This window comes from Misgurnus anguillicaudatus, chromosome 2 (genome assembly GCF_027580225.2).
Source record: "Misgurnus anguillicaudatus chromosome 2, ASM2758022v2, whole genome shotgun sequence".
In the NCBI taxonomy this organism is placed as follows: Eukaryota; Metazoa; Chordata; class Actinopteri; order Cypriniformes; family Cobitidae; genus Misgurnus; species Misgurnus anguillicaudatus.
Genome location: NC_073338.2, coordinates 39533718 through 39561532, shown reverse-complemented (window position 1 = coordinate 39561532; position 27815 = coordinate 39533718). Strand labels below are relative to the sequence as shown.

The 27815-nt window shown below is 36.1% G+C and overlaps 2 protein-coding genes across 4 annotated transcripts in view; one reads left to right on the top strand and one right to left on the bottom strand.

Annotated features, from left to right (window-relative positions):
- Positions 1-27815, top strand: part of LOC129442857 (uncharacterized) — a 183223-nt gene that overhangs the window by 115798 nt on the left and 39610 nt on the right. For 2 of the 3 annotated variants that reach the window (XM_073855134.1, XM_073855130.1), the window contains exons 3-4: positions 23714-23816; positions 23916-24042. In XM_073855134.1, coding sequence (XP_073711235.1) covers positions 23714-23816; positions 23916-24042 — 230 coding nt within the window. Of the gene's footprint in view, positions 1-3306; positions 3420-23713; positions 23817-23915; positions 24043-27815 lie in introns of those variants that run through there. The other variant, XM_073855138.1, reaches the window with a different exon arrangement.
- Positions 9711-10748, bottom strand: LOC129442861 (monocyte chemotactic protein 1B-like). Its single transcript, XM_055203164.2, has 3 exons — positions 10413-10748; positions 10162-10273; positions 9711-10026 (listed from the first exon to the last, which is right to left on the bottom strand). Exons 1-3 carry the CDS (start codon positions 10483-10485, stop codon positions 9921-9923), a joined length of 291 nt encoding a protein of 96 aa, XP_055059139.2. The 5' UTR covers positions 10486-10748; the 3' UTR covers positions 9711-9920.

Here is a 27815-nt window from a genome sequence, read left to right as displayed (position 1 = left end):
CTAAACCCTGTCTGGGAAAGGTAACCTAAGAAAGTACTAAAGAGGTAACCTCTAAATTATGGGTATTTATTCATATCATATTTCCCAACCTGACTACATAGCAGAGATGTTCACGAGTCTCTCATCTGAAGTCTGAGTCGAGTCTGAAGTCTTTCAGCTGGAGTCCGAGTCAAGTCTGGAGTCTTTATCACTGAAGTCCGAGTCGAGTCTGGAGTCTTTTGTCACGAGTCTGAGTCGAGTCTCGAGTCATTTCATGCATTGCCGAGGGGAAAAAAGGTCCATTTAAAAATTCTGTAAATACCCTTTTTTATTTAGACAAAACAGTTATCAGTACATAATATACATGTAAAACACATGTAACACATGTACATGACATATTTGTATAAAAACTAAATAAAACTGGCCTCAGAAATTTGAAGTAAACATAATTGAATTAATACTCCAAATATGCACACTTTAACATGAATTAAAACCCCTGATGGACGTTGTTTTGTCGAGTGCTTTCATGACGACCATAGTATTTTTCTCAATGACTGCGATGAGAATCTTATTTCAGATTATAGGTATGTACTCTGTTTTACATTTTTATAACTCCTGACAAGAATGAAGACATTATTTTCACTATAGGATTTTCATAATAAAATAATGGTCAAAACTAAATCTCTTGACCCCATTTAATGATGAATAGTTGTTTGAGGTAAATACATTTTAAACTAAAAGTAACTGAATTAATGTAAATAAAGAATGCTTTAGGACGCCTACATCCTCATGCGGGTTGTAATCTCTCTCTCTCTCTCGAGCGAGCGAGCGAGCGAATGATGGTGGTATTGGTAACCTAGTAACCAGCAGTAAACAAAACAAGGTTCGTGTGGTAAATTGAGACATAACTGCATGTAATCACAATGGAGCAAGTTATTAATGTATTAGCCGTGCAGCTTGTAATTACCTAAACTTAATGCTTGCCTGTACAGTACACAGAAGAAGGAATGCGCATTTTTTGACGAAGGCACTAGCAACAAGGATATTACGACGACGCCAAGACCCATATATGGTAAAGACAACTCCAGCGGAAACAGCTAGATGGTCAGTCACATTTAATGTTCGCTACATCAGAGTTAATTCAACAAATGCGTTTCCATCTCCCTTTACTCGCATTTACTCTTTTTGTCATAAATCAAAAACCACCTCAAGCGAGCATATAAACTTTTTTGCGCATTAAGGGATTTTTATTCGAAATTTGGCATTTCCATCAATCGTTTTTGATGCAATACTTCAAAATGAGCATAAAATTATGGTGATGGAAACCAAATGGGGCGAGCAGAGTTAACGTGACTAACCTGTGTGGGTGTGTTCTCAGGTGTCTAATAAAGTTCGAAGTTGTTGTCCCAGTATCCTTTATGGTTTTTCCACATTCTTTGCATGTGGCTGTCCTTCCAGAAATGCCGTCTAAAACATTTAAAAAACCGAACGATAGAACATATGGCACTGCCGGTCCCGCCATCTTTATGAGACTCTTATCACATTTCAGATTTTACGCGCCGCACGTCATTGAATTCTATAATAAGGGTCCGGTCCGATCCCGTTTACTGCAGTACAGCATACACAAAAAAACACACATAATCCATTTAATGAAATCAGTAGTTAAGGATAAAAGACTCGAGTTGATTTTAAAATATTCACGAGTCTTTTATGTCGAGTCGAGTCAAGTCTGAAGTCATTTCAGTTCGAGTCTGAAGTCGAGTCTGAAGTCCTTAAAAATGCGACTCGAGTGCGACTCGAGTCCGAGTCACTGACTCGAGTGCCCATCTCTGCTACATAGTATACAACCTGGCTAGTTTATCCCATTAAAGGTATTTTTACTGATTTCCACAACTTGAATGTTAATTTTTTTCAAAACCTACTTGTAAACATGAAAGATTGTGAGCTCTCTGTAGACACTTGGGCTGGTTGGTTTGTCGTTTCCTCTAATTCTGGAGTTTTTAATGTCACTTTTGATGTTACTGTACTTGTGCTGATCTCAGTCTCTGGTCCTGCAGTTTTGATTGCTGTAGTTTTGATGTTTTTTGATGTTACTGTACTTGTGCTGATCTCAGTCTCTGGTCCTGGTGATGGAATTGTTGTAGATATAGCTGGGATGTCTGTAGAGGTTCTTGTCTTGCACGTAGGGGGATCTTTGTAAGATGTTGTTGCCACCGAAGGTCTTCTATCCAATTCTGCTATTGCTTTCTTGGCCCATTTATCCTCTGGATCTGAACAAATAGTTTTATTTTTCTTGGTGCGGAACCTGTGCATAAAAAAGAAGTGTTTTGATTCTTTATAATCACTTGATTATTTACATATTTATAATTGATTCAGATTATTAATTTATATTCAAATGTTATATTGATATATAGCATAATAATCTTAAACTTGCCTTATAGCTTTGATGGGACACCACGGTTTATCTTCAATGTAATAATCCAAAAGCTCTCCTGTTGGTACTTTGGTGCCTGACACAGTAAGACAGCAGTTTGGTGTTGGAGGTCCTTCACCTAATAGAGAAACACATGTTATTCAGATTGAGTAATCTTTATGTTTATAAAGTAAAACATACACGCTCTCATGAAGATACACTGTCAACCCCACATCTTTACATTTAAATGATGTCAAAGTTGCTCAGGCCAAACCACAATGTTTCTTTGAAAAGCTATCAAATTAAAATGTTTAAAATGATGAGATCTTACCTGCTATCACAACACTCATCAGCCTTAAATAAAAAAGGAGAAGATTTAGAAAAGTGAACTTCATCTTGTCTTCTCACACACTTCTATTAATCTCATCTGGGTTGCAGGGTCTATGTTGAAGGAGGTCTCCCAGCCCACAATGCTCACCACCCTCTCTGATCACTTCTGTCATTTAAGCCCACAGATATAGATATATTTTCATTCAAACATCATTGTATATGAAGCAAAAAGTAAAGCAGAGAGGGGAGATTGGTGTTTATGTCCTGTGCTCCCCGCTCATTTGGAAATACATATCATCACAACACAGGAATATAAGTGATTCATACTAGCAGGTGTTAAGCGTAAAGATAAAAGATGTTCTTATTTACATGAAATAGCCTTGTACCGGCAGGTGTTAAGCTTGATGTTTATTTAAAGACTGTCACTTGTAAAGATAAAAGATGTTCTTATTTTCGGGAAATGGTCAAGTAACACGCTTGTTTTTTTACATTTATTTTTCATGGATATTAAAACTTGTATAACACAGACGCCACACAGAAACCTGAGCCGTTGTTAATGAAAAGTGAATGGCGCACCGTTTGGGAGGGAAGTTTGGTTAGGAGCTCAATTTAAACAACTTACGCCGGCATTCTCAGAGAACAAGTTGGTCTTCTACCCAGACTGAAATTATTGGGGCTCCCCAGTCTAGAGGCAAAGGTAGGCGATGATGGCATTTCTGAGTGTATAGCATGTTTTGTAGTTTTTATATGCATAAGGTTTGAGATGTGATATGACTGGTATTTGCGCCATTATTTAACGCTGAAAAAAGATTAAATTCTTAAAGTCTTAAATAATTTTGTGCTTGAAATGGCTGCAATTGTAGCTGATAGAAGAAGGCTTGGCAGAGATCAGAGAACCCCTGGTACAAGGCAGAGGATTTTCCCACACTTTACAGTTTATCTGAAATGCCAAAAGGAACATTATTTAAACATGTTGTTTGCCAAACCATGTTATTGTTTATTTGCTTGAGGAAATAATAGAGGAGTCACTAGGAAAAGTCACATAATAGCAGGTGGTTTTTGTAAACCTTCATTTTTGTCCTTCAGTTTTTTTCAGTGTACTATGGCTTCATTAGCTACCCTTCAAAAAATCTTTGCTGCCTTAAATTGTTTTGTTGAATTAAATCAGATTTACAAGTCATGTCATCTTTCTATTATTTATCTCGACAAGACAGTGTGGGATGTCCATGGTGCTGAACTCAAGCGCATCAGGAGTTAGTAGATCACCCGCACCTCATCAGCTCTGATTATTTGCGACCCCGAATTAATTGCACTGCTTTTAGTAGATTAAGTTGCGTTGGTCATTATGAAAATCAGCTTTTGCGCCGGTGTTATTTAATTTGCGCCTTTTTAGTAAATAAGATATTAGTAAATAGATATTACCACTCCCATCTGCGCTTTTTTTGGAATTGCACTCTCACGCTAAATATCTGATTGAATAATTAGTAAAAATTTTATATAAACAATTATTATCAACCAGTTGTTGTTTTTAATTTATGCTTTATAAATAAATTGCCTTGCCTCAAGAAACTTCTACCTACTGCATTTAATTAAATTGGCTTAAACTTATAAAAATATTTTCTACAAATACAGAAAATAGAAAGTAACTTATGGCTGATTCTACAATAGATCACAGCAGTTTTGCCATTGTGCCGTCTGCCCTGATCACAATTTTTTTATAATAATAAAAAACAAGTACTGTGTCTGTTGCAATCTTGCAAATGAAATGGCCAAATCTCCAACATTTTTAGGAAAATTGGGGAAAAGTAAAAAAACAATTATATCCCATTAATCATAAAATGCTGTTCAAAGAGCTTCAAAAAGTTCATCAATCAATACAACCATATGCCTTCTACAGCAAATTTATGTTTTTTGTAAGGAAAATATTTATTTTAAACCAGATGACATTTAAACCAGATGACAACATATTGTTAAACTGAAAAGATATTTTGGTGTCACAATTATCAAATTTGCCTGACAATTTACGATTTTTTTTTATTATGGCGATTAATTTCAGGGTTTTGACAATTATGATACTTACTAATTGTGATACATATTATTATCTATAAATAATAATTTATTCAATGAAGTATCTTATAATAATATCTTATAGATATAAAAGTTGGTATATAACAGAAACAAAAGTCTCTAAAGTCCAAAGCAGTGGGCCTGAAATGAATATATTTACAGTTTAATTTGCATAATAGCAAACGACTAAGCATGAACAATAGTTCTCCTATTAGTTGAACTATTACATGTTAGTTGACAGTATTTCAGTTTTACATGCTTTAACAAAGTGTCTGGTATGTATTGTATTAGTTGCTTGACTTATTTCTTATTTAAGTCTTATTTTTTAAAAAAAATTATTATTTCTTTCTGAGTAGCTCTTTCTGAGTAAAATAACACATTTACTTCTTGATCAGTCAAAATTAGTGGATCATACCTGCTATGCACTTGAGAGTTCAGGCAGTAGGCGTCAATACTTTCTTATTCACTTTCTGGCATGATTTCTCTTCGTGTCAGACAGCGTCAGAATAAATCTTACCTGGAGTCTTGTGCTGGTACTATGCCAGTAAGTGTCAACAGCTTCCATTATAAAGTGATGGTTAAGAGGCCTCCATGGCTAATGCAGTTTTATAGGAAAAATCCAGGGAAGCGTATCAGCTTAATCCAAGACCAGATGGTCAAATGTAGTTCCATGAATAAAAATCTGTATACGACCATAAGCATCAGATTGCGTCTTGTTTATTTTAAACAGTGTTTTTATCTTCTATTCAAGCTGTGCTATGTTCTTATTCAATCATTCACAGTTTGTGCAATCTGCAGATTTACCTTTCTTCATTTTTATTCAGTGTGATTCTAAAAATTATTTTAAACTGACAAACCACTCGTATGATTTCTGCCCTATAGCATAGCTACAGAGGTAAAGTTTCAAAACCACATCTGCACAAACTTTAACTTCACTCTTTCCTTTTCACACCATATATAGGTACTAACAGGGAAAAACCAGCATGCTAAACACAGTGGCTACATTTGTGGTATTGAAGACTTTCAAATGCACGTTCTGTCTTACTGGTGCATGTTTTGTTTTAAAATCTTTAAAAAATAACTTGCTTTGCCTTTCACATGACTTTACTTTTCAGTTGAGGTCTTAAAACAGGGGTGTCAAAACCATTTAGGCTGAGGACCGAATCGAAAAAAAATTCCCCTTATGAGGGTCAAACTTTATCTTGCTGATATTAACCATACAAACTAAATACAACACAAACTGCTTAAGTAAAGAACTAAAAAGTCCTCTTTAAATAAAAATGAACACAGTAATAAACAAAACTGTTAACTTTTCTTCGCAAATAAAAAATTTGAACGCTAATAAGTACAGTCAATTAGCTAAGAAAAGAAAGTGCTACAGACTGGGTTTGTTCTGCATATAAATTAATTATCATTTTCTGTTCAAAACGGCTTTTATGTCGAAATGGCATAGTTATGTGTAGCCTATTTATACCCTCTTGCATCTCATTGTGACAATTAATGATAAACATACCGGTCATCCGCTGACTTCACAGAAAAAAAACTTCCTTTCTATATCTCCCAAAATGTCCGCCTGTTAAAGGAAAACACCACAGTTTTTCAATATTTTACTATGCTCTTACCTCAACTTAGATGAATTAATACATACCTATCTTTTTTCAATGCATGCACTTTTAATCTTTAAACAACGCTTCTTGAATGTGTTAGCATTTAGCCTAGCCCTGTTCATTCCTATGAATTCAATCTTGTTCCACCCAACATGTTTTCTTACTGTATACCCCAAATCAGAGCAGGTTACAGAAGAATGGATTGCAAATGATGTTTATACTGACTTTGAGTGTTGTATCCCTAAATCTTAATTAATCTGGTTCTTTGCAGTGTACACGTCATTAAAGCTGGAAATAGAGGGCTGTAGTCCAAACCGGCCGTTCGTTGTAGGCTTTTAACTCTTTCACCGCCAGCATTTTTTTTAAAAAGTTGCCAGCCAGCAGCAGCGTTTTTCATGATTTTCACCAAAGTTTAATGCCTTCAAGAAAATGTTCTTCTTCAAATATATAAACATACAATATACCAAATGAAAGAACAGACCCTCTGCTTTCAAACAAAAAAAAACCGTTTCATCCTACCTTGAGTAGTTCTTTTGTAATCAGCTTTTGAATATGGGTAGGTTTCTGCAAAAACACTACATTTTGAGCAAAAGCAGAGATAATTCCATTTTTGTGACGGACTTTTCATAGAGTTCCCATTCAGAGCGATCTTTAAAACAGACACGGACATGCAGCAGCTTGTCAGAGGGCAATACTTCCGGGTTGTATAAGTTGCGGTATTGCGGAAAGACGGAAAATCTCGTCATTGGCGGGGAAGCGTTTTCTCTTAATTGACGAGATATCTCGTCAATGGCGGGGAAAGAGTTAAAGAGGAATTCTATTGAAGAAAATATATCGCCTGGCAGTGAACTTTGAGCTTTCAGCAAAGAGCAAAAACCCGAAATAACTTCGGTAACTTGACTGCTTTACCACGAGATGCAAACAGTTGCAGGAGGCAAAGGGTCTGAAAGAGTCGTTGGACTGTTTATTTTGGTAAGGTAGGTACGCAATATGTTTGTATTGAGATGGATTCACTTCGATAAAACATTGTGTTGCTTATGAAATTTGTGTTCGTTCATGGGTAACGTAACGATATAGTTACTACGTCTACACAACTAAAAGTGTGCTTTAACTAATTCTGATGTAAAACGGTTGTTTATGTTGGCAATTTTGGTAATGTTATTCGCTTTGTACTGCAAAGTTTTCTCACTGGTGAATGAGACATGAGATTTGACTGTCTGATCTGTGCGTGTTTATGGGTTTTGAAAGAGGCGTGACTTTGGATGGCAATTCGACTGGAGGGTCGGATTGTGATTTCATTGCTAGTCGACTACCGTTAGCATTTTTCAAAATGTGATACCCTCGAAGGAAAGCAATCAGTCATTTTCAGATCTAAACTGTATTTATTTATTTATTGACCTCTGTCTAAGAAACCCCAGATGGCTTAAAAAGTGGACTGTCAGTCAGAGAGGAAAATGAGAGGTGTAGTGACAAACCACATGAAAGCATGGAAAACAACTCATCCAACAATAAACCACAGATTTACTATATACCACCTACTGGTGTGCCAGCCCTCCTGTGTTATTACTAGTACACGAAGCACAGTCTCAACCTCAGACGTCCTGCCCACAGAACGTTGGCTAAACGTCTGATGCATATGGCACACTTAACTGAAAGCTCTTCAGGAATGTCAAATTCATCTTCTGATTTGCTGGAATAAATCGAATTTCCAGGAGATGCGAGTGTCGCGATTATTTTTGGTCCCCCAGAAAAAAACTCTGACGTTCGATTATGGAAGAGAAGCAGTCGTGTTTACTAGTGGTGTATCCCAGTTAATATGTGGTCCGGACCACGACCCATGGTTCGGCTCGATTCGCGGATTCGCGGATTAATATGCAAATTTAAATAGGGAACGTTTTTAAATGTCATAAAAGAGCTTCCGGTGGAGAGAACGCTGGGCGCATGTTGGCTTCCGGTTCTCCATCCGTAATTTATTTTTAATTTCCTATGCTATTGCACTCGTTTTAGCGCTTTGAGTTTTAGAAAAGTGCATTATAAGTAAAATGTATTATTATTATTATTATTATTATTAAGTGATTTTGAACAATTTGACCACAAAAAGGCGCTAAAGTGGGCCGTTTTTGTACCCACAGATGCACATGCGGTTGAATGTGTCCTGTCTAGCTCCAGTCAGACGTGATCATCCCTATGCCCTTCAAAGATCAGAACTCTTGATGTGTAAACTTTAGATAAAGTTGCACTATTGTGTCTCACACTGTAGTCCATTAAAATACATTTGGTGAATAGAGCAATTAAAAACAATGCAATTTTTATGTGGAGCGACTGTTTATGCTACATATTCTTCCCGAAGTGCTGTTTGGAATTCACCCTCCATCTGTGTGTGTGCCCGTGTTTAAGTGCACTCGAAAGTGCATACACGAAGTGCATTGGCCAAAACAGCTGCCATGAATTCCAGACCTTGAAGGTTCGGCTATGCAAGGCTATACGTAACATAACATTGGTAGGTAACTATTCTTGCCTAGAAGTACTATTAAATACACTAAATAAAGTTGTTTGCTTATTGGCTAAGGGACAATGCTAAAGTGCATGTCTTGGAAATAACATGCGTGGAAACACAACTATGGGGAAACCCCTTTATAACTCTGTACATTAGTATGTTGTTCCTTTTACAGTGTGGTCTACAACATTCATTCAGTGGCAGGTGTTTAGCAGTGCCCCCACTTAACCTACATTACCTACAACTTAGACTTTGAGGTTTTCCTCTCTCACGCCCTCTACAGTTGAAGTATTAAAATAGAGTCCTATGCCTTTAATGTTTGCCATTGTGGAGGAACATGCATGGGGCTACACGTATACTGTACTTTTCCATGGTTTGCTTAATGTATCATCCAGTTTACAACTCGACATTGATTGGTCATTATAACCAATTTATTCATATTAATTTTCATACTTTAAATACTAAGATACTCTATATTTCTGCAGTGAGACATACTATAATGAGCCAGGGTAACCACACTGGAAAAAAGATGGTTTATATTAAAAAGTAAGTTACCTGGTTGCCATTAAAAATATTAGGAAAAATGTATGTCCAAAAAGTAATGAAATTCTTTAAATTCATGAAAAAGATGAAGTTTTAAGATGTTTATTTTCTAAAGATTGATGTCTATTTTCTAAAGATTGTTTAATTGCTCTTCTGAATTTTTAACTGCAGAAACCACATATGTGCTGTTTGAAGCAATAAGTAAACACTATTACAATTGCTTAAATTTTTAGCAATACAGAGCATTGAACAGTTGACAGACTGAAATACAAAATTACTGAGTAAATACATTTCTTTGAGAGCGAGAAATACACAATATATAATATTATTAAAGTACAATCTTATTGTATAAAACATCCGCTACAGGTATTTTTTAAACATCACAGCTTACAATAAAGTGCATTTCAAAATAATTAACATTCATTGGTCTCTTGCGTTAAGTTTGAGTTGATGTAGTATTGGTTGAAATATTTGTCAACCTGTTTTATCCTGACTTAGGTTTCTTCTTTTTATTCAGGTGCTTTATAGCTTTTTTGGCCCATCGCGAGGAGGGATTTGAGCAGATTGTGAGCCCCTTGACTGTGCGAAATCTGCAGAATGAAATGTCAAAAAAATATTACACTACAGATGAAAAAAAGCCTTTCGTTGTCCTAATAATTTGTGTTTTTAATAAGTTTCATTCATTCACACAAAAGTAGCCTCCAAAATCGTGAATCAGTTCTCACCTCACAGCCTCCACAGAGTACAAGGGTTTGCGCTGGATGAAGTAGCTTTCCAGAAGTTGCATACGAACTTTAGTATCTGTAGTTCTTAAACAGCTTTCACGAATAACTCCACCTATTGAAGCTAACAGCATTGATGTGACTCTTATTTTACAAAAGTAATTAAAATACTTTAATAATATTAGAGCCATCATAAACCAAAGCAATCTGGTGGTCATCTGGCGTAACTATTAATAAAAATGTGTAAAACTCACTTTCCTGCGCTGTCTTGGAGACCAGAAGACACAGCAGCAGACCTGCACAGAAACACAACCTATGCAACTTCATTTTTTGGCACGATCGTCAGTTGTGTTGCGACCCTCGAAAAAGACGCAGTCTATTTAAGCTTAAAACTGGGACATCCTCCCACAAGCAGAGCCCCACTCGCACGCCACAGGTCGACTTCTGGGGTAATTCCACACAAACTAAACTAACCAAAACACTGGGTTTTATTAGTAATGGCAAACTTTGTAATCATATTACATTTGATTTATCACTGTTAATATATACGATGATGACTTCCTGAGATACTTGTTCAATGTATGTGTAACCAAAAAAAGCCTAGCTTACGGATATAAAAGGACCAGATATGAGAAAGATCATTAAGGAGCTATCAAAGTTGGAAAAGAGGAATTCTAATACTAGCAGTGAATTTGTTAGTTGCATTGTGCATGTTTTGTTTCTTGGTTGTACTTTCTCAACTTTGAGGACTAATTTAATGCGCAGTAGCGGCCTTGTGAAAGTGCACAGGTTAATGCAATGTGAAAAATGTGTGTGAAGGGGAAGATCATCTATGTTGAGGGGACCAAATGTGTTTGTTTGTGTATGTGTGCTGAAATGTAGTGTTGTAGTTAAAGACCGGTCTCTTGGAATCGACCGCATTTTTACTCAGTTTCGTCTCGGTCTCAGATAAAGAGGACTCTGAATTTTATTTCAAGATCGGTCAAGACTACAACTGACGGCACATCACAAATTTCTTTTTTAGCATTAATTTTATGCAGTTTATTCAGGTTTGGCATATGATGTTGGCATTGTTTAAGTTTCTCCCAATGACAATTTTTCTAATTTTATTACTAAAACACCTGCATTGTGTTAAGTGGATGGCAAGCCATGGAAAGACAGTTCAGAATAAATGGTTAAGTTGATTTCAGCTCTTTAGTGTTTGTTTACTTTTATTTGCTTATAGACAAAGATTAATTCCCACAAATCTGCAACGCCTTTGATTATTTTATCAACTCCTCTGATGGCACACACACACACACACACACGCACATTCCACATTTTATCATAAGTGTTTTAATGCAGTGACTTGCACTGGTCTTGGTCTTGACTTGGTCTCAGCCGGTCTTGGTCTTGACTTGGTCTCAGCCTGTCTTGGTCTTGACTTGGTCTCGACCCTTTAAAGTCTTGGTCTTGTCTCGGTCTCTGCCTGTCTTGGTCTTGGTCATGACTTGGCATCGGTTTAGGTGGTCTTGACTACAACACTACTGAAATGACTTTGTCCCGATTATGCATCTCAACTAGCTTAACCAGCTAGACTAGCTTGGTCAACCAGAAATACCATGCTGGTCAACCAGCCTTACAAGTTATGTGCTACTAGTTACAGTAGTCTAGACCAGCCTGGAGATTTGTGCCACAAAAGTGTTTCTTTTTTTACCGTTTCCCCTCCAGCATTTTTCATGATTTTCACAAAAGTTTAATGCCTCCTAGAAAATGCTCTTCTTTAAATATATAAACATACAATATATTAAATGAAAGTACAGACCCTCTGCTTTCAAAAAAAAAAAAAGTTTCTCTTTTATCACCTCTCAAAAACACCTAATTTTGAGCAAAAAGCTGAGATAATTCCTTTTGTGTAAAGGACTTTTAATAGAGATTAGATGCAAAGCGATCCTCAAAACTTAGACGGACATACTGTTTGCCCTAGAGCGATACTTCCAGGTTTTAAAAGTTGCAGAAGTGTGCCACATGGTGGATAATAGTGGTATTGCGGATTGACAAGATAACTCGTCAGTGGATGGGAAAGAGTTAAACAGTGGGGTATAGCAATTGCTATAAGTAGTAACAGTTTTAATTAAAAATGTATTATTTAAAGGAGTCATATGACCCGATTTTATGTTTTCTTTTGTTTTTAGAATGTTAAAAGATGTCTGTTCATATAAACGATCTGTAAAGTTGCAAAAATTAAAGTTTCAAATTCAAAGATTTTTTTTAAAGTGAAGCCTCGTACACACGCTGGTTTGAACATTTTCATAACACCGCCCTAATATATACGCAAATATAGAGAGTGTAACTTTCAAACACGCTGTAGTGTTGTTTCCACCATGTCGAGCAGACGCTGTGTTTTGTTGTAAAACTACTTTGTTTGGCCTTCCAAATATTAAGAAAACCAGGGGTTAGGTTTTATTTACAACGTTGTTCAGAACAGTACAGCCCAAATGTTTGATTGTGTGCTGCACATTTTGCAAAAGGACTACTTTCAAAACACTGGGGAGTTACAAGGCTGGATGTAACCTACACAACAGCTTCATCTAAAAAGTGGAGCAATTGGAGCTGGTTCTGCTGACTGACATCCTGTAAGCATCCGATGTTTTTTATTTAAAGAATATCCTACTGACAAATAAAAGGCAAGTTTTGAGCAGTGACGCGCCTATGTTTTCATATTTAAAGAATTTCCTACTGACTATTCAAACGCGTTTTTTAATGAATTTCCTACTGACGATTCAAATGCGATTCACACCTGTGTTTTCATATTTAATGAATTTCCTACTGACGATTCAAAAGCAATTTTTGAGCCTGTGTTTTCATAGTTAATGAATTTCCTACTGACGATTCAAATGCATGTTTTTAACAGTGCAGATTAGCGCTTGTTTGTCGTTTCTACGATCACAAATGCCTTACCAATCTGTTACGTTCTGCTCACATCGTGCTGGTAAAGTTGATCGATCAATTTAGTCATCTGAGTTTTCTGGGTCAGATACAGGCTCGTATTAATAAGGTAGTAAAGACGACAGTATCTCCTGGCTTTCACAATTGCTTGAGAGCTCATCTTTCAAAACATGGCAAGTTTACGTAATTACGGTATTCGGCAAATCACAACCATTGGATAGCTGGCCAATCGGTTCACAGTGCGCTTTCTCAGAACAATGAGCTTTGTACAAAACGACCTGTTACAGATGGGTGGAAATTAGTGGTGCTACAAAAAAAATTTACGGTATGTGGAAAATTATGCTTTTTTAACAAAACCACGCAAACACATTGTATTACACCAAATACACAAAGTAATGTAATGAATATTTTTGTGTCACTATTTTTCTTTTATTTTTGCATGTTTAAATATTACTTTAATCACATACTAAAAATGAAATTGAAATTTCTTTGAAAGTGTCTTCCATGCATTAGGACTAGATAGCGAGTAACCTTTATGCTCATATAGTTTCGAGTTTGCTGTCTGTGTACAGCCTTCTACTGTATGTAGTAAAATGAGTCATTTATGAGAAACAAGTCTATATTAGTTGATTCATATTAGATGATACAATCCAATAATCGACTGATTGACCTCAACCACCCATTTTCTTTGAATAGAACTTTTTCCTCATTTGTATGAGATCATGTATTTTATATTATATTTAATCTTTAGTAAACAGAAATAACATTTGAATAGTATAAAATGAGTGTTTCAAACAGACAAGATTTACATTAAATGTTTCCTCGTACTAAAAGTGAGAAAAGATGAAATATTGAACTTTCTCTTTCTTTAAACAAAATTACTTTTCATGTTTTTAAATGTGCCATTATTGTGGATGATGATGTTGCTGACAATGAGGTCACCTCATCTTTCTCCACTTAACCACTTCTGCTTGTTTAATACTGACAGGGGCTTTCTTCTTTAATGCAAAAACATATTTATTGTGAGAAGTGCATCTGAAAAATTATGTAACCCTTGATTTTGTGAAATATGCAGAATAAAAAGGAACATGCTGCCCTGCTGATTGGAAATATATATATATATTATTGTATATACATTTTTGAGTTTAATCAACTAGGATTTACGTCATTGTGATGAATTGCTGTAACTTATTAAATCAAGTTGAATTTGCTTTATTTATGCCAACTTATTTTATAGGTTCCAGCAGCTGATCACTAGTCAATACAGTTAAAATGACTTTTAATTTCAAGTTACTTAAAATGTAAGTGCCCAAATATTTCTATACAGTGTTCTTATTGTCCTCTGTGTACTGTATGTGAATCACACTCTGAGATGCAATCACAAAAACAAAAACCACAGTAGCTAAGCAGCAAATTTATTACTTACTTATTTGCAGTAATGTCTAGTCTGGTTGAAGCATTTCCTGGGTTTTCTAGGTCATGGTGGTCTGCACTTTACCTTCAACAACAAACTAGGGGTCTTAATGACATTGCCGTTTAGAAGCCATTAATCACATCTTCGCTGTTGAATGGTTTAAGTGCTAATTTCACAGATGATGCTATAGGCATTAATAACATGAAATCTAATCGTTCTTCTGAAAATATTCTTTAAAGAGTGAAGAAAAATGTATGTTACACAAGTTGATAAAGTAAGTATCATGAATGGTATGCATACTATAGAAAAGGGGACAAGAACAGGTAAATATGGGGGTAAAGTAATGGTTTGTGTTTAAACCAATTTTCCCATCTTCTCTTCCCATCATCTTTTAAGGTCAAAACCAAAATTCTAAAACACATTGAATATTTTGATAAGCCTTTTTCTACAGAAGAAACTGTTTGACTGTAGCAGGAAGCATCCAAAGCAGCTAGCTAGCGACCTCTAGAAAATAAATGTAGAAAGACAGACAGTTTCAGTTTCCAAGGTCAAAAGAGTCATTGTGGTCTGATTTGGTGTTCCTTAAAACAGTGTGTGCTGCTGTGCTGAGCTAAACTATTGCATAAAATTCTCAAATGTGAGACTGTAAAGTCATATGAGACAGAGACAGTCTGTCAACAACATTAAAGGCACAATATGTAAGATTTCTGGAATACCTGCCCTGTCCTGTCCTGTTCGTCTGTATCTGTCTGTTTGTGTCTATCTATCTATCATTTGTGTGGGGGAGGTTAGGGAAGGTTGTTGGGGCACTGCCCACCAGGCCATATTACATTGGTACAAAACATTTATTGGTAACACTTCAATATAGTTGTATTTGTTAACTTTAGTTATTATTGTTAATATTTATATAGTTAATTAGTTAATTGTATTCTTTAACAGGAACTAACAATGAACAATATCTCTAAAGCATTTATTAATCTTAGATCACGTTAATTTCAGCATTTTTAAGATCAAAAGTTGTAGCTAGTTAATGCAAAATTAACTAATATTAAAGGGGCCATGGCATGAAAATCTGACTTTTTCCATGTCCTTTAATTGGGTTCCAAGTGCTTCTATCAACCTAGAAAATGTGAAAAAGATCAACCCAGTAACTTAGTTTTGGTAAACTATAGGGATGTAACGGTATTATAAATTTCGTGGGATTGCGGTAGAAGATTTTCCCGGTACCACCGTGGTCACATGATCGGTAAAACGTTAGGTCTTCCGGGCAACACGTGTAGTTTTTTTCCGGTCAAGTAAAGCGAGTGAAGGGACGCGGGAACTACAATTCCTATAATCCCATGCGTGCTACTCTGACGCCTCTCTACAAGTGGAGCGGCAATGGCGGAAGCAAAAGAAACACGGATTTTAAATCTGATGTGTCGAAAAAGTTCGCGTTCGCTGTGACAAGAAACGAGGAAGGACAAAATGTGATGGACATTCAAAAAACGAGTGAGTAAATCCGTGAATGAGCAGAGTGTGTATGCCGTTTCTCAATTAGAAGGTTGCAGCCTCCTTAGGTTGCATATGCAGGCTGCATCCGTCATTAAACGCCTGGTGTATTTAAGTTAACTGAGTATTACATTCGCAAGTCATAAGCGTGTTACAATAATATACGATTAAATAAGAATAATAGTCAACTTGAAAAATGTTAATATTTTGAAATAAGACAGTCTTCGTTACGTATGCAGCCTACAAATGCGACCCATAGAGGCTGCAGACTTCCGATTGGGAAACGCGCCCCTGTATTGAGTGAGCCGACCTCAGCTCTAGGTCCAGCTACAATAAGTAAGCAATTTTCATTTTTTACTGGGTTGCTTTTGTTTTCAGGAATTGACCCATCTTAAAACCCATCATCTTTTCTTGATTCTACAATCACAACCGTTGCTTTCATAGGAGTACCAAGCATTAGCATTAATATTAATAATAATAAAAACTAGGTCAATTGAGGGAGTCACTCAATTCTTAAAACCTGACTGATTGGGAGTTGTTTAAAGTCGACAAACTAAAATGAAACTTAATTTTTTTGTCCTTTTTATGAAAATTGTAAACACTTAACTACACTTTGTACATTGTAATGTTCAGTCTTGTTTAATAAACACTTATGGGAGTTTTTCCAAGTCTTAATTTGTTTTGTTTTCTTCCTGCAAATGTTTCAATAATTACCGTACCGTGGGCATCATACCGAAATACTACCGCACCGTGATTTTTCGATACCGTTACATCCCTAGTAAACTATTTTCTGCAAGCACGTGAAAAATTAGGTCATTGAAATGTGGCGCTCCTTATGATGTCATAAGGAGATCATATTATAATAATATTGTCCCTTAATCTGCACTATCCGACCACGGCACAGCCATTTAGTGCAGAGAGAAAGAGAGAGTCAGAAAATAATTGACAGCATAGTTGAGTTTCAATTGCAACAAACCAACATCATTGTGATCAGTGTTTGAATTTCATAAGCTCATTTGCATTTTAAAGTACACACCCAAAATGCCACAATAAGTTATCTATATGCTATTTTGAGCTAAAACTTCACATGTGTACTCTGGGGACACCAAAGATTTATTTTACATCTTAAAAAAGTCTTGTGACATGGCCCCTTTAATATTAACAAATGCTAAAAAATAGGTTATTGTTAGTTTATGTTAGCTAATGCCATAACTAACTAACTATATAAAGTTAACAATAATAACTAAAGTTAACATATACAACTAGGCAGACATGGGGACTTGTGACTTGGTGACTTGGACTCGAGTCGACTCGAGTCGCTATTTTTGTGACTTGTGGCTTGACTTGACAAAAAATAAAATACTTGAGACTTGACTCGGACTTGGAAGTTAAAGACTCGGGACTTGACTTGACTTGAGACACGATGACTTGAATGACTTGAGTGTTAATCACATCATGTTTTCAGTTTGAATATAAAATATATAAATAATTTTAAAAAATTAAGTTGACGCAGCTGGAGTGCAGGCTAAGAATGGCGTTGTCATGACTGAATCACGACACTATGCAGCTCTCGTACCTTACGCACGCCACGCCCACTTAGATCAGATATCAACATGTCAGCCGGAGGGGTACCGAGGGTCATCGCTTTTGGCTTCAACAAGATGTCAAAAGACAAACAGTGCATTGCAAGACATGCAACATTAAAATCACGGGCAGCCACGTGACAACCTCCAATTTTGTCCGTCATTTGAAGAGCCATAGTAAGTGCTTGTCATTTTTTTTATGTCTGGTTAGTTGGTAGATAGATAATGTAATAATAGCTAAAGTAGCCATTAACCTGCATCAATGATGAGTCATTATACCGTGTTGGGGACAAATGTGGGCAAAATAATTTAGATTTTTTTTTAAATACTTCCCTTGATCTGAGCGGGATGAGACTTGGCTACTTTTTCTAAGTTTGTAACCGTCTTTTGTGCGCTCAAGTTCGTTATTTCAAATGTAGGCGCACGAACGGAAGAGACGCGCACGCGGTGCGACGCGCTCATTTTTCTGGGCGCAGCCTTGAGCATTCAGAGCATTACACAAGTGTGTGTGTGTGTGTGTGTGTGTGTGTGAGAGAGAGAGTGTGAGTGAGAGAGAGAGTTTGTGTGTGTGTGTGTGTGTGTGCGTGCGTGCGTGCGTGCGTGTGAATTATGTTTGAGAGAGAGAGAGAGAGAGAGAAAGAGAGAGAGAGGGAGGTGTTCAGAGAGGAGTCTGTTGGGTGTTAAGCTGTTATTTGTTTTATGGACTCAATGTTGAAAATTTCAAACATTTCAAACAAGGTTGGCAGACGTGAAAAATAAATAATTTATGAAGTTACAATTTTGTTTGATTCCATGATGTATTTTACTGAACATGAGTAATTTACAATGCAAATCCAAATTATTGTAATTAACTGTTAGTTACTTACTGTATATCTTGTCTTTTCAATTTATTAAGATCAGATTCTGCAGGTAAAATTACAATAATAAGGTGACTTGACTTGGACTTGACTTGACCTACTACAGGACTTGACTTGACTTGACTTGATATAGCCTGTGACTTGACTTGACTTGACTTGCCCAAGACAAAAAATACTTGGGACTTACTTGAGACTTGAAGGTTCAGACTTGAGACTTACTTGAGACTTGCACATGTGTGACTTGGTCCCATCTCTGCAACTAGGGATGCACCGATATGGAAATTTTGGCCGATACCGATAAGCCATAACTCTTTAAATTTGGGGGCCGATAACCGATATCTGTAGGCCGATAAATATTCATATTATTTTCACAATGAAAAACTCGCAGACCGCAGACATCTTGTCTTTGCGCTAGACTAGCATACTCTTCTTAAGCCCGCAACACATGTCATCTTCGTGCTATGTCATTTATCGGCCTAATTTTGCTATCAGACCGATAACCGATAATATTAAAAATAAGCAGTTATCGGACGATAACGATATGTCGGCCGATATATCGTGCATCCCTATATACAACTATTTTGAAGTGTTACCAATAAATATTATGTACCACTTACTTACTTAAGGGCTGGTTAAAGTTGTGTGTACGTCCTACGGCATAGCCACAGGATACCCTTCGGTTTTCATTTATACTTCTACGTCGTCATCCGCGTCGATGTGCAAACACACGCAGACCGTTGGTAGGCAGTATTTACGTGTGTAACCGCAGTAGCAGGGCGACCATCAATAAAGAAGCAGCTTGGCAAGTTTAACCCACAAACAAAGAAAAAACAGTTGTGTATGTTTTGAGATGACCAGCAGTGATGGAAGTAAATAAACAGCGACTTTTGTTGCAGTTTCAGCTAAATCACTCCTCAACTTGGCTCATCTTTGTTCTTACTTTCGCAAACGGAAATACCTATGATGCAGTTTTTTTACCTGATGAGAGGGATTCTAATGGACCAATCACAGGGCTTGCGGTCCGCGTAGAACTGACGTGCTGTTAAAAAATTTGCGAGGTACAAGTCAGGCTACGCAGAGGCAACGGATAACCTACGGCGTAGACCTTACGCACGACTATAAATTGGACTTTACTTACTTACTTACCTACTTTTTATATATATTAATACTGCTTGTGATCCAGATGTAAATACTTTGGTCAGTCAACAGTGAGAGTCTATTAATTTTTTCTTATTATTTTATTTTCCATCATATTTATTTTGTTATCAGAGCCCTTCCAAATAAATTCTTCGCAGTTAAAGATAGAACATGAAGATGTTCTTCAGAAAATATTTGAGACCTTCTTTAGAAATTTTCGAGAACTACACTAAGGAACATTCTTATTAACTCTTTATAATTTATCATAAGAGAGTTCTTATTTTGTCTCTTGAACATGTTTGTGAATCTGGCCCCAGGTCCCATTAAAATACAGAGGAAACCACAAGATGCCACTTCCACAAGTCAAGACCATGATTTCATTTCTTTTAAAAAAGAGGATGCGGTACTTTATCTGTTTGCAGTTTTAGACTTCATTGGGAAAATGTTTAACCACTGTTGGAAACCCCCATGTAAACAGATACTCAGGATAGTCACAAATATTTATGCTTTATGCCTATACATGACCAGGTAGATATAATATACAGTATGTAGCAAGTATTATTTATTTTTATTTATTATTAATTATTGCAATACTTAGAATTTGTGATCCCTCCAATGTTTGTGTTTACCTTGTCCCAGAATGTCCTCAGTTTCTGTAGTGTTGTGATACGCCAGCAGATGATAAGTCAGCAGGACATAGTACCAATTTAGAGAGCAGAAAGTATTTTGCATGTAAATTTGAATCTATCATGATAAAACTATGTAACATTGGAAATCTCTAAGCCTCTTAAATACATATTTCAACAATGTTTTTTAAATTAAATTATGGGGGGAGTAATTGATTCATTAATGAAAACGGTGTGCCTCAAAACATTTATATTCTGCGAAATGTCACTGTCCCGCCAGCGGTGCGCCTACGTTTCAGTGTTTTGCATATGAATTCTTATCCAAACATGACAAATTATATGTCGTTTAAAAGCTCTAAGATTGTACCTTCATTTATCATCACCATTTTGGGAGAATTCTAATGTAGTGAGAGACATTTTCTAAAATGCCACGGGTCCACATGTGGGCCCACTTTGTTATTACATGTTTGTAACACTAATACCCTGTTCTAAACCTAAACAATCTTGACAAACTATATATTATTGGAAAGCTCAAAGAGTGTAGTTTTCATATTTCATCTAATTTTGGTAGAATTATGATGTAGTGAGAGTCAGTTTTTAAAACAGGGGTGTCAAACTTAAATCCAGGAGGGCATGGGGTGTCTCTGCAGAGTTTAGATCCAGTCCTAATCAAACACACCTGATGCAGCTATCTTCAGGATTACTAGAAACTTTCAAACAGGTGTGTTGGAGCTGGTTGGAGCTAAACTTTGTAGGACACCGGCCCTCCAGGAACTGAGTTTGACACCCCTGTTCTAAAAAGTCATGTGCCCACAGGTAGGCCATTTTTTACTTATTTATAACACTAAAACCCTACTCTAAACCTAAACAATCACGACAAACTATATATTGTTGGAAAGCTCTAAGAATGTAGTTTTCATATATTCAAAACCTTTTTGCAATAAATAATAACGCAGTGACAGTAATTTATTAATTTGTGACAAGAGTATGCAGAAAACTGTTGACACCTAGTGGCCGTTGTTGGTAAAACCACTACACTTGTGACACAAACCTATTTTTTGTGATTTTAACTTGAAAGTTGAATCACAACTATTGAGACTTGTGGCTTCATGATTACATTATTAATTTTGGGAAACATATTTTTATAATTTTACTTACAGGGCTTGACATTAACACCCACCAACCCGCCATATGCGGGTAGATTTCGGCTGTGGTGGTTAAGACAGCCAATCCCACTAGCCACTTTGGCAGGTTAAATATATTTTTTTATTGTAGTTTTCTTAAAAGTTATGCGAAGTTATAAACAATGTGCAATGCGACACTGGGAAACTACAACTCCCCTGAGCACTCCCTGCACCCAGTGCAACGTACTGAGACTGTTTGTTGCCCAATCAGCGGAGGCTCGCATTGAGGACTAAAGTGCCACCTTTTTACCAGAGAGGGCGCGAGAGCTGATGGTTTTGCAAATGCAGGGGACGCATTCTGAGCGCATACACGTACACTTTGGGAAAGATAAAACAATTGCATGGAAGTGATTTTAAGTGTGTGCACACTCTCTGGGCAAGAGCGGAGAGAAATTCATAGTGCATACCTGAATGCACACATCCCAGTTTTGTCCGAAATCAAAGGAAACACACCAGTGGAGAGGTTCGTGTATCATTTTAATGAAGGCTATTTTGTGCAACAATAATGCCCTCTCGACATTTGCCATTAAAAGCCTTAAATAACTTTTAACAGAAACCACGATCAAGCATATAAAATGTCAAGCCCTGTTTACTTATAAAATGAATGTTATTGCATTATTATTATTATTATTATTTTAATATAAATTTTAACTGCTATAACAACTTTTTATTCAATATTTTCACCTCCATACACTTTAAAAAACTGCAAAAAAAAAGCCAAACTCAAATAGGCTTCTTTAAAACAAGACCACAATAAGGCTTCTAGACCAAAAAATGCCAGAGTTATATTAATTTAAAGGTGTACATCACAGTTTCACCCCCACTTAAAAGGAATTTGTGCCAGTTAAGGGCTTAAAATATTGGTCACTTTCTAAATAGTAAAAATATAGCGTATCTACCGATAATTATAAATAAAACTAAACTTCATACATTTACCTACACTGTAAAAAAAAACTTTATTTTAATCAACTCGAATGTCATTTTAACTTACTGTTATTTATCTTGACTAGAGATCAGTTGTTATAACTTACTTCAACATATAATTCAACTTCATTTTATAGTTACAGCAACTAATTATAGTCAAAATAAAAAAATAAAAGTTGAGATGACTTTTAAATCCAAGTTGATTATACAAAACATTTTTACAGTGATTTTATCTAGTTATCATACATTTTGTGCATTATTTAATATTTTAATAATTTCATAGAGTAATGTTCAATGAGATTTGATGATTGTTTGTTTTAATTTAATGGAAAGTTAGTGAAGTCAGGATGGAAAGTGCATAAATGTCTTCAAAATGATCTTTTAGGCATGAACCACATTACATCCTTCCTCTTTTGGAACAGTTTTTTTCCAGCCATTAACGATGGCTGGGCCATCATCTTACTATTTTTATTTTACTCATTATTTTAAAAAAAAATGTATATTTTCCAAACTGTGACTTACACTAAATTTAAGGTATACATTTTGTTGGCATGTCTATTTCCCAGTATTTAAACTCTTGGTCTTGACACTGCTAACACAGTGCTGTATCAAATGAGCTACAGGAACATTCAGTAAAAGCTCTGGATGTGAAACTGTCTATGAAATTCACACTATAAATATCATAATCTAATTATTTTATTATTACTACAAGTATCAATGTAGTAATAATTTATTAGCCAAATATCCATGACCTTTTTTTCACATGCTTGCAGAGAATGGTTTACCAAAACTAAGTTACTGGGTTGATATTTTTCACATTTTCTAGGTTGATACAAGCACCCAATTGGGAACCCAATTATAGCACTTATGTCCCCTTTAATTTAAAACACTGAAATCAATGATTTTAAAACACTGAAATGAATGATTTTATTGACACTGCATTTTGTACAAAACAATAACAAGGGCTTCTTAAACATTGATTTACATTATGTAGGATGATTTTATGTAGAAAACAGTCAATTCACATATTATCTATTTCCTAATAGACAATTGACCACAAAAATGTGGCCTAAACATGACCAATTAAACTGAAATGCAATATCTCTGATTTAGAGCCCACATTTAAGGCATTTCACAACACCGACATACATCATAAAACGTGTGGTAAATTAACTTCGCCCTGTGTACAAGTAGTTTTTTTCCGTCCGTTGGTATACATTTGCGTCATCAAGTCTCAGAAGATATCTAAAGAGTAGTCGAGAATGTTCGATAGCTTTTCTCCAGAAAAATGTATGAGATCATGGCAGCGTTAAATCCGGTGTTAATGTTCCTCTTTTAATGATATAAAAAGGGGTCTGTGGGAGCGTAAGGTGTCAGAAAGTGAGCATCTCTAACTTTGCATTGACAACAGACACCAAGACATCTGGAGCTCAACAACATGCAGTTCAACCAGAAGATGATGATGAACTTTGCAGTCATTGCTGTTATCATGTCAGTGATGATCATGGGCACAAGTAAGTTTTACTGATTTTTATAAGATAAAATGCCTGTTTTGTATCTTCCAGTGTTGAATTTCAGTATGTAATGTCACTCACTCCTCTGTTCATAACCAGATCAACACACAATCAAGCTTGATGTATCTCAGAGATGCTGCACACGTGTCTCCACCACAGAAATCGCATCACCTATAACAGGATTCAGCCTTCAAAAGCGAAATGGTTCTTGTGTGAATGCAGTCATGTAAGTAGTCTGTTTGGAAAACAATATCTATTTTCTCTTTCCTCTATCATCACTATGTTTCAACTACAAGCTGATCCTAAAATCTTCTACTTGTTTTGGCACACAGTTTCTACACAGCTGAGGGTAGGTGGTGCAGCCACTGGAAGGAGAGCTGGGTGAAGCAGAAGGTCCAGGAGCTCAGAAAACTTAAACTTCAGGGGTAAGTCACAGATGAAATGTACCCTACAGTGATGAAACAGTTTAGTTGTACAAAAATAAGATATTTCTGATATAATAATGCTTGTTCTCATTTTTTTTCAGACAGAAGATCACCAGCACTGTCTCTACACCTCTGATGAAGATCAACAGCACTCTTTCTACACTTCTGATGAAAACTTCCTCTAAAGTATAAAGCTAAAGTGTCTTTGATTGTTCCAGATAGGCAGTGCTTTAAAAATGATAACATGGCCCATTTTAAAGTGTTTAAAAATGCTATGCATTATTATTAATTATAATTTTTAATGTGATGCAGTTTATTATTGTATTAAATATGTCAGAACCTAATGTATATATTCATCAACATTCAAATGGATCTGCAATAATTGGACGACTAAAGAAACGTCATTTCATATGAACCACTCACATGCCATCTGTTTTGTATCAGTTCCTTATTTTATCTGTATCTGTATTAAAAATATATGTAAAGATTTTGCAGAACCTGTAAAAATTGTGTTTTAAATAAACAAAATTATCATTGGAAATTAAGTTTTGCTTGTCTTCACTTTGACTTTACTGAACCTAATCTGCATCTAATGTGAATATGATGTCACTCCGCTTCATGTAGATTGTTAATGTGTTATAATGTTGAGTTGAATTTATTTGAATTGTGCACTGCAGAATCAAATCTAAAATTATCTTCAGCTATACAAAAAAAGTAATAAAACAGACATCTTACAGATATCATCAGCACCACCGTCCCATCTATTGTCGCCCATAATGCATGCTTCTGATTTGAGCAGACATGATAGAGATGAGGGACCACAGATGCCCGAACAACACATCTCTCACAGGCCTGATGCTATTTATTATGTTTGTTTTCACTCAACCTGCAACAACCTCCTGCTTTGAGTATCTACAGGAAACTATGTTTTCTGTTAAAAATAAACTCCTCGCTGACAGAAGTGTTGTTCCTTGTTCCTTAAGCACACAACTGCACCATTAAATATCTAAAAAAAAATCACTGCGTAAGCAAAAAATGTTCCTGTTTTGATCAAATAAACAAGCTCTGTTGAAGCACAAGTGAGAATCTCTAACTTTGCAACAGACCATAAGACATCTGTAGCTCAACAACATGAAGTTTAACCAGAAGATGATGATGAACTTTACTGTCATTGCTGTTATTGTGTCAGTGATGATCCAGGGCACAAGTGAGTTTTACTGATTTTAGTTTTAATCCGTGTATATTTGGTATTTGGCTTTTAGTGAGGAATCTAATCTCAATTCTACATTCATTACCAGATGGGCATCAGCTATTAAAAAAATGCTGCACATCCATCTCTACCTCCGGCAAAAAAATCACATCACCTATAACAGGATTCAGACATCAAGAGCAAAGTTATCCTTGTGTGAGAGCAGTCATGTACGTACTCTTTTTGGGAACAATATCTATTTTCTCTTTTTAATATTATTGTTATTTTTCAACAACATTCTGATCTTAAAAATCATCGTCTTGTTTTGGTGCACAGTTTCTACACAGCTGAGGGTGAGCTGTGCCGCTACTGGAGGCTGAGGTGGGTAAAGCAGAAGGTCTGGGAGCTCAGCAAACTTCAACGTCAGGGGTAAATCACTGATGCCACGGTTAAGTTGAACAAAAATAAGATATTTTTGATCTAAAAATTCTTGTTTTTATTTTTTCTCAGAAGAGAGATGAAGATCAACAGTACTGTCTCTACACCTCTGATGAAAACTTCCTGTAATGTACAAAGTTAAAGTGTTAACATACCTCCTCTTAAAGTATGTTTATAAATGCTGTGTGTATGATTCATTGTAGTTATTGACCACGTTTACATGCACCCTCATAAAGTGATTATAACGGGAGTTTGGCAATATAGTGATTATACGTTGCCCTTATGTAAACACAATACTTCAATTAAAAAAATTCAATTAAGCTCGTAATCGCAGCAAGTATAATCGTATTAAAACAGGTAGTATAATCAAATTAAAGTGACACTTTGTAGTTTTTCAACCTTCATAATATATTTTCAAGACCCTTGTGATGGTACATCGACTTAAAATAGGTTAAATGACATGTCTACCATAGCCTGACGGAGTCTGTATCGCTTTTACTCGTACTTTTAAACACAAAACAAAAAACGACAAAAATCTGCTTTACGGCATACGTCACTTCCTCAAATTCGGATGTGAGAGCGCAACTATTTATTTTCCTGATGTTTTTGTCATGGCCGAAGCAGCAACTAAGATAGAGAAAACGGGAGAGTGACAGAATAAAAAGAAGGACGAGTATCAATATTGGGCCAGCGTTCGCTCGCTGGCGTGAACTAAAGAAGAAGGAGGGGTTTCTGACCGATGCTGACTTGTTCCTCATGCTTTTGTACTAGTAAGCAATGTTATATTGCTTGCATAAGTCCTGTCTGGTGCCCAAACACTATTTTTTATGTGAATTTTACTGGAGGCTACTTGGAGAGTTTAGAGAGAGACTTATATCATCTGACATTGTGGCGCCATGGTGGCGTCATGGACACGAGCGATCTGGGTTCGATTCCCCTTTAAGGCATTTTTTATATATATATATATATATAAACTTAAACCAAGCGATCACCATTACAACTCGCTTGAAAACATGAGCTATGCGATCTTTTAGCGTTTGAAATAAAATAAACCCATGAAATTATATTCATATTACATGCTGGAAAGCACACTTGTGACCTAAAGAGTTGTCTTCTTTTCCTTTGCGACAGTGCTGCGGCGCTTGTGGCCTCTACTGGCGCTAGACGTAAAAAATACATGTCTAGCACCCCCTAGTGGCCAAAAAGTTCCATGGTGTGCCTTTAAACAGTATTAAAACTTTAAACTTGACATTAGGAAGTTTTCTCTGAACTCTGTCAACACGACTCGCTGTCTTCATCCAGAAACAGCTCAGATAACGTGACAGCAGTGTATAAAACCATTACTGTGCGTTCCCACTAGACGCGAATAAAGCAAATAAATCACGCTACTCATTTTGAGTTTTAATCGCATCAGTTCCTTGTGAAATTCAGACGCGAATATGCTCAGTTTGCTGGGTTTAGTTAGCTTGTAGTCTCAATATGTATATATATACTCCAATTGAGTAAAGAGCGTTTTTACAACTTTCCAGATTGTCCAACCTCCTCACTCAATTTCTTCCAATCAAGATCCTTTTTATTACTGTTTCTATAAAAGTACGAAGATGTGTGGTACAGCTCTGGGTGTCCACACACAGCAAAAATTATTTTGTCCTCCTACTAGAGCAAGCTCCTGATTGGTTAACGCAATGCAAATATCGGCCAAAGTTAAGATTTTTTAAGTTGCGCGATTTGCGCAAATCATTCGTTACGTGCGCCAAACGGCCATGATGCTCAATCCACAGGATGTCTGTTGCGCCTTTGCATTGACTTAACATGTGAATCGTTTACTCTTAGCTACTTTTGCGTTTGTTGTGAAGGCGCGATTACAGGCACTTTCAGAATATTTGTGGCTTCATCACCGCACTGAATAATGAAATATGTCCATAACAATGTGTTTGTCATTTAACG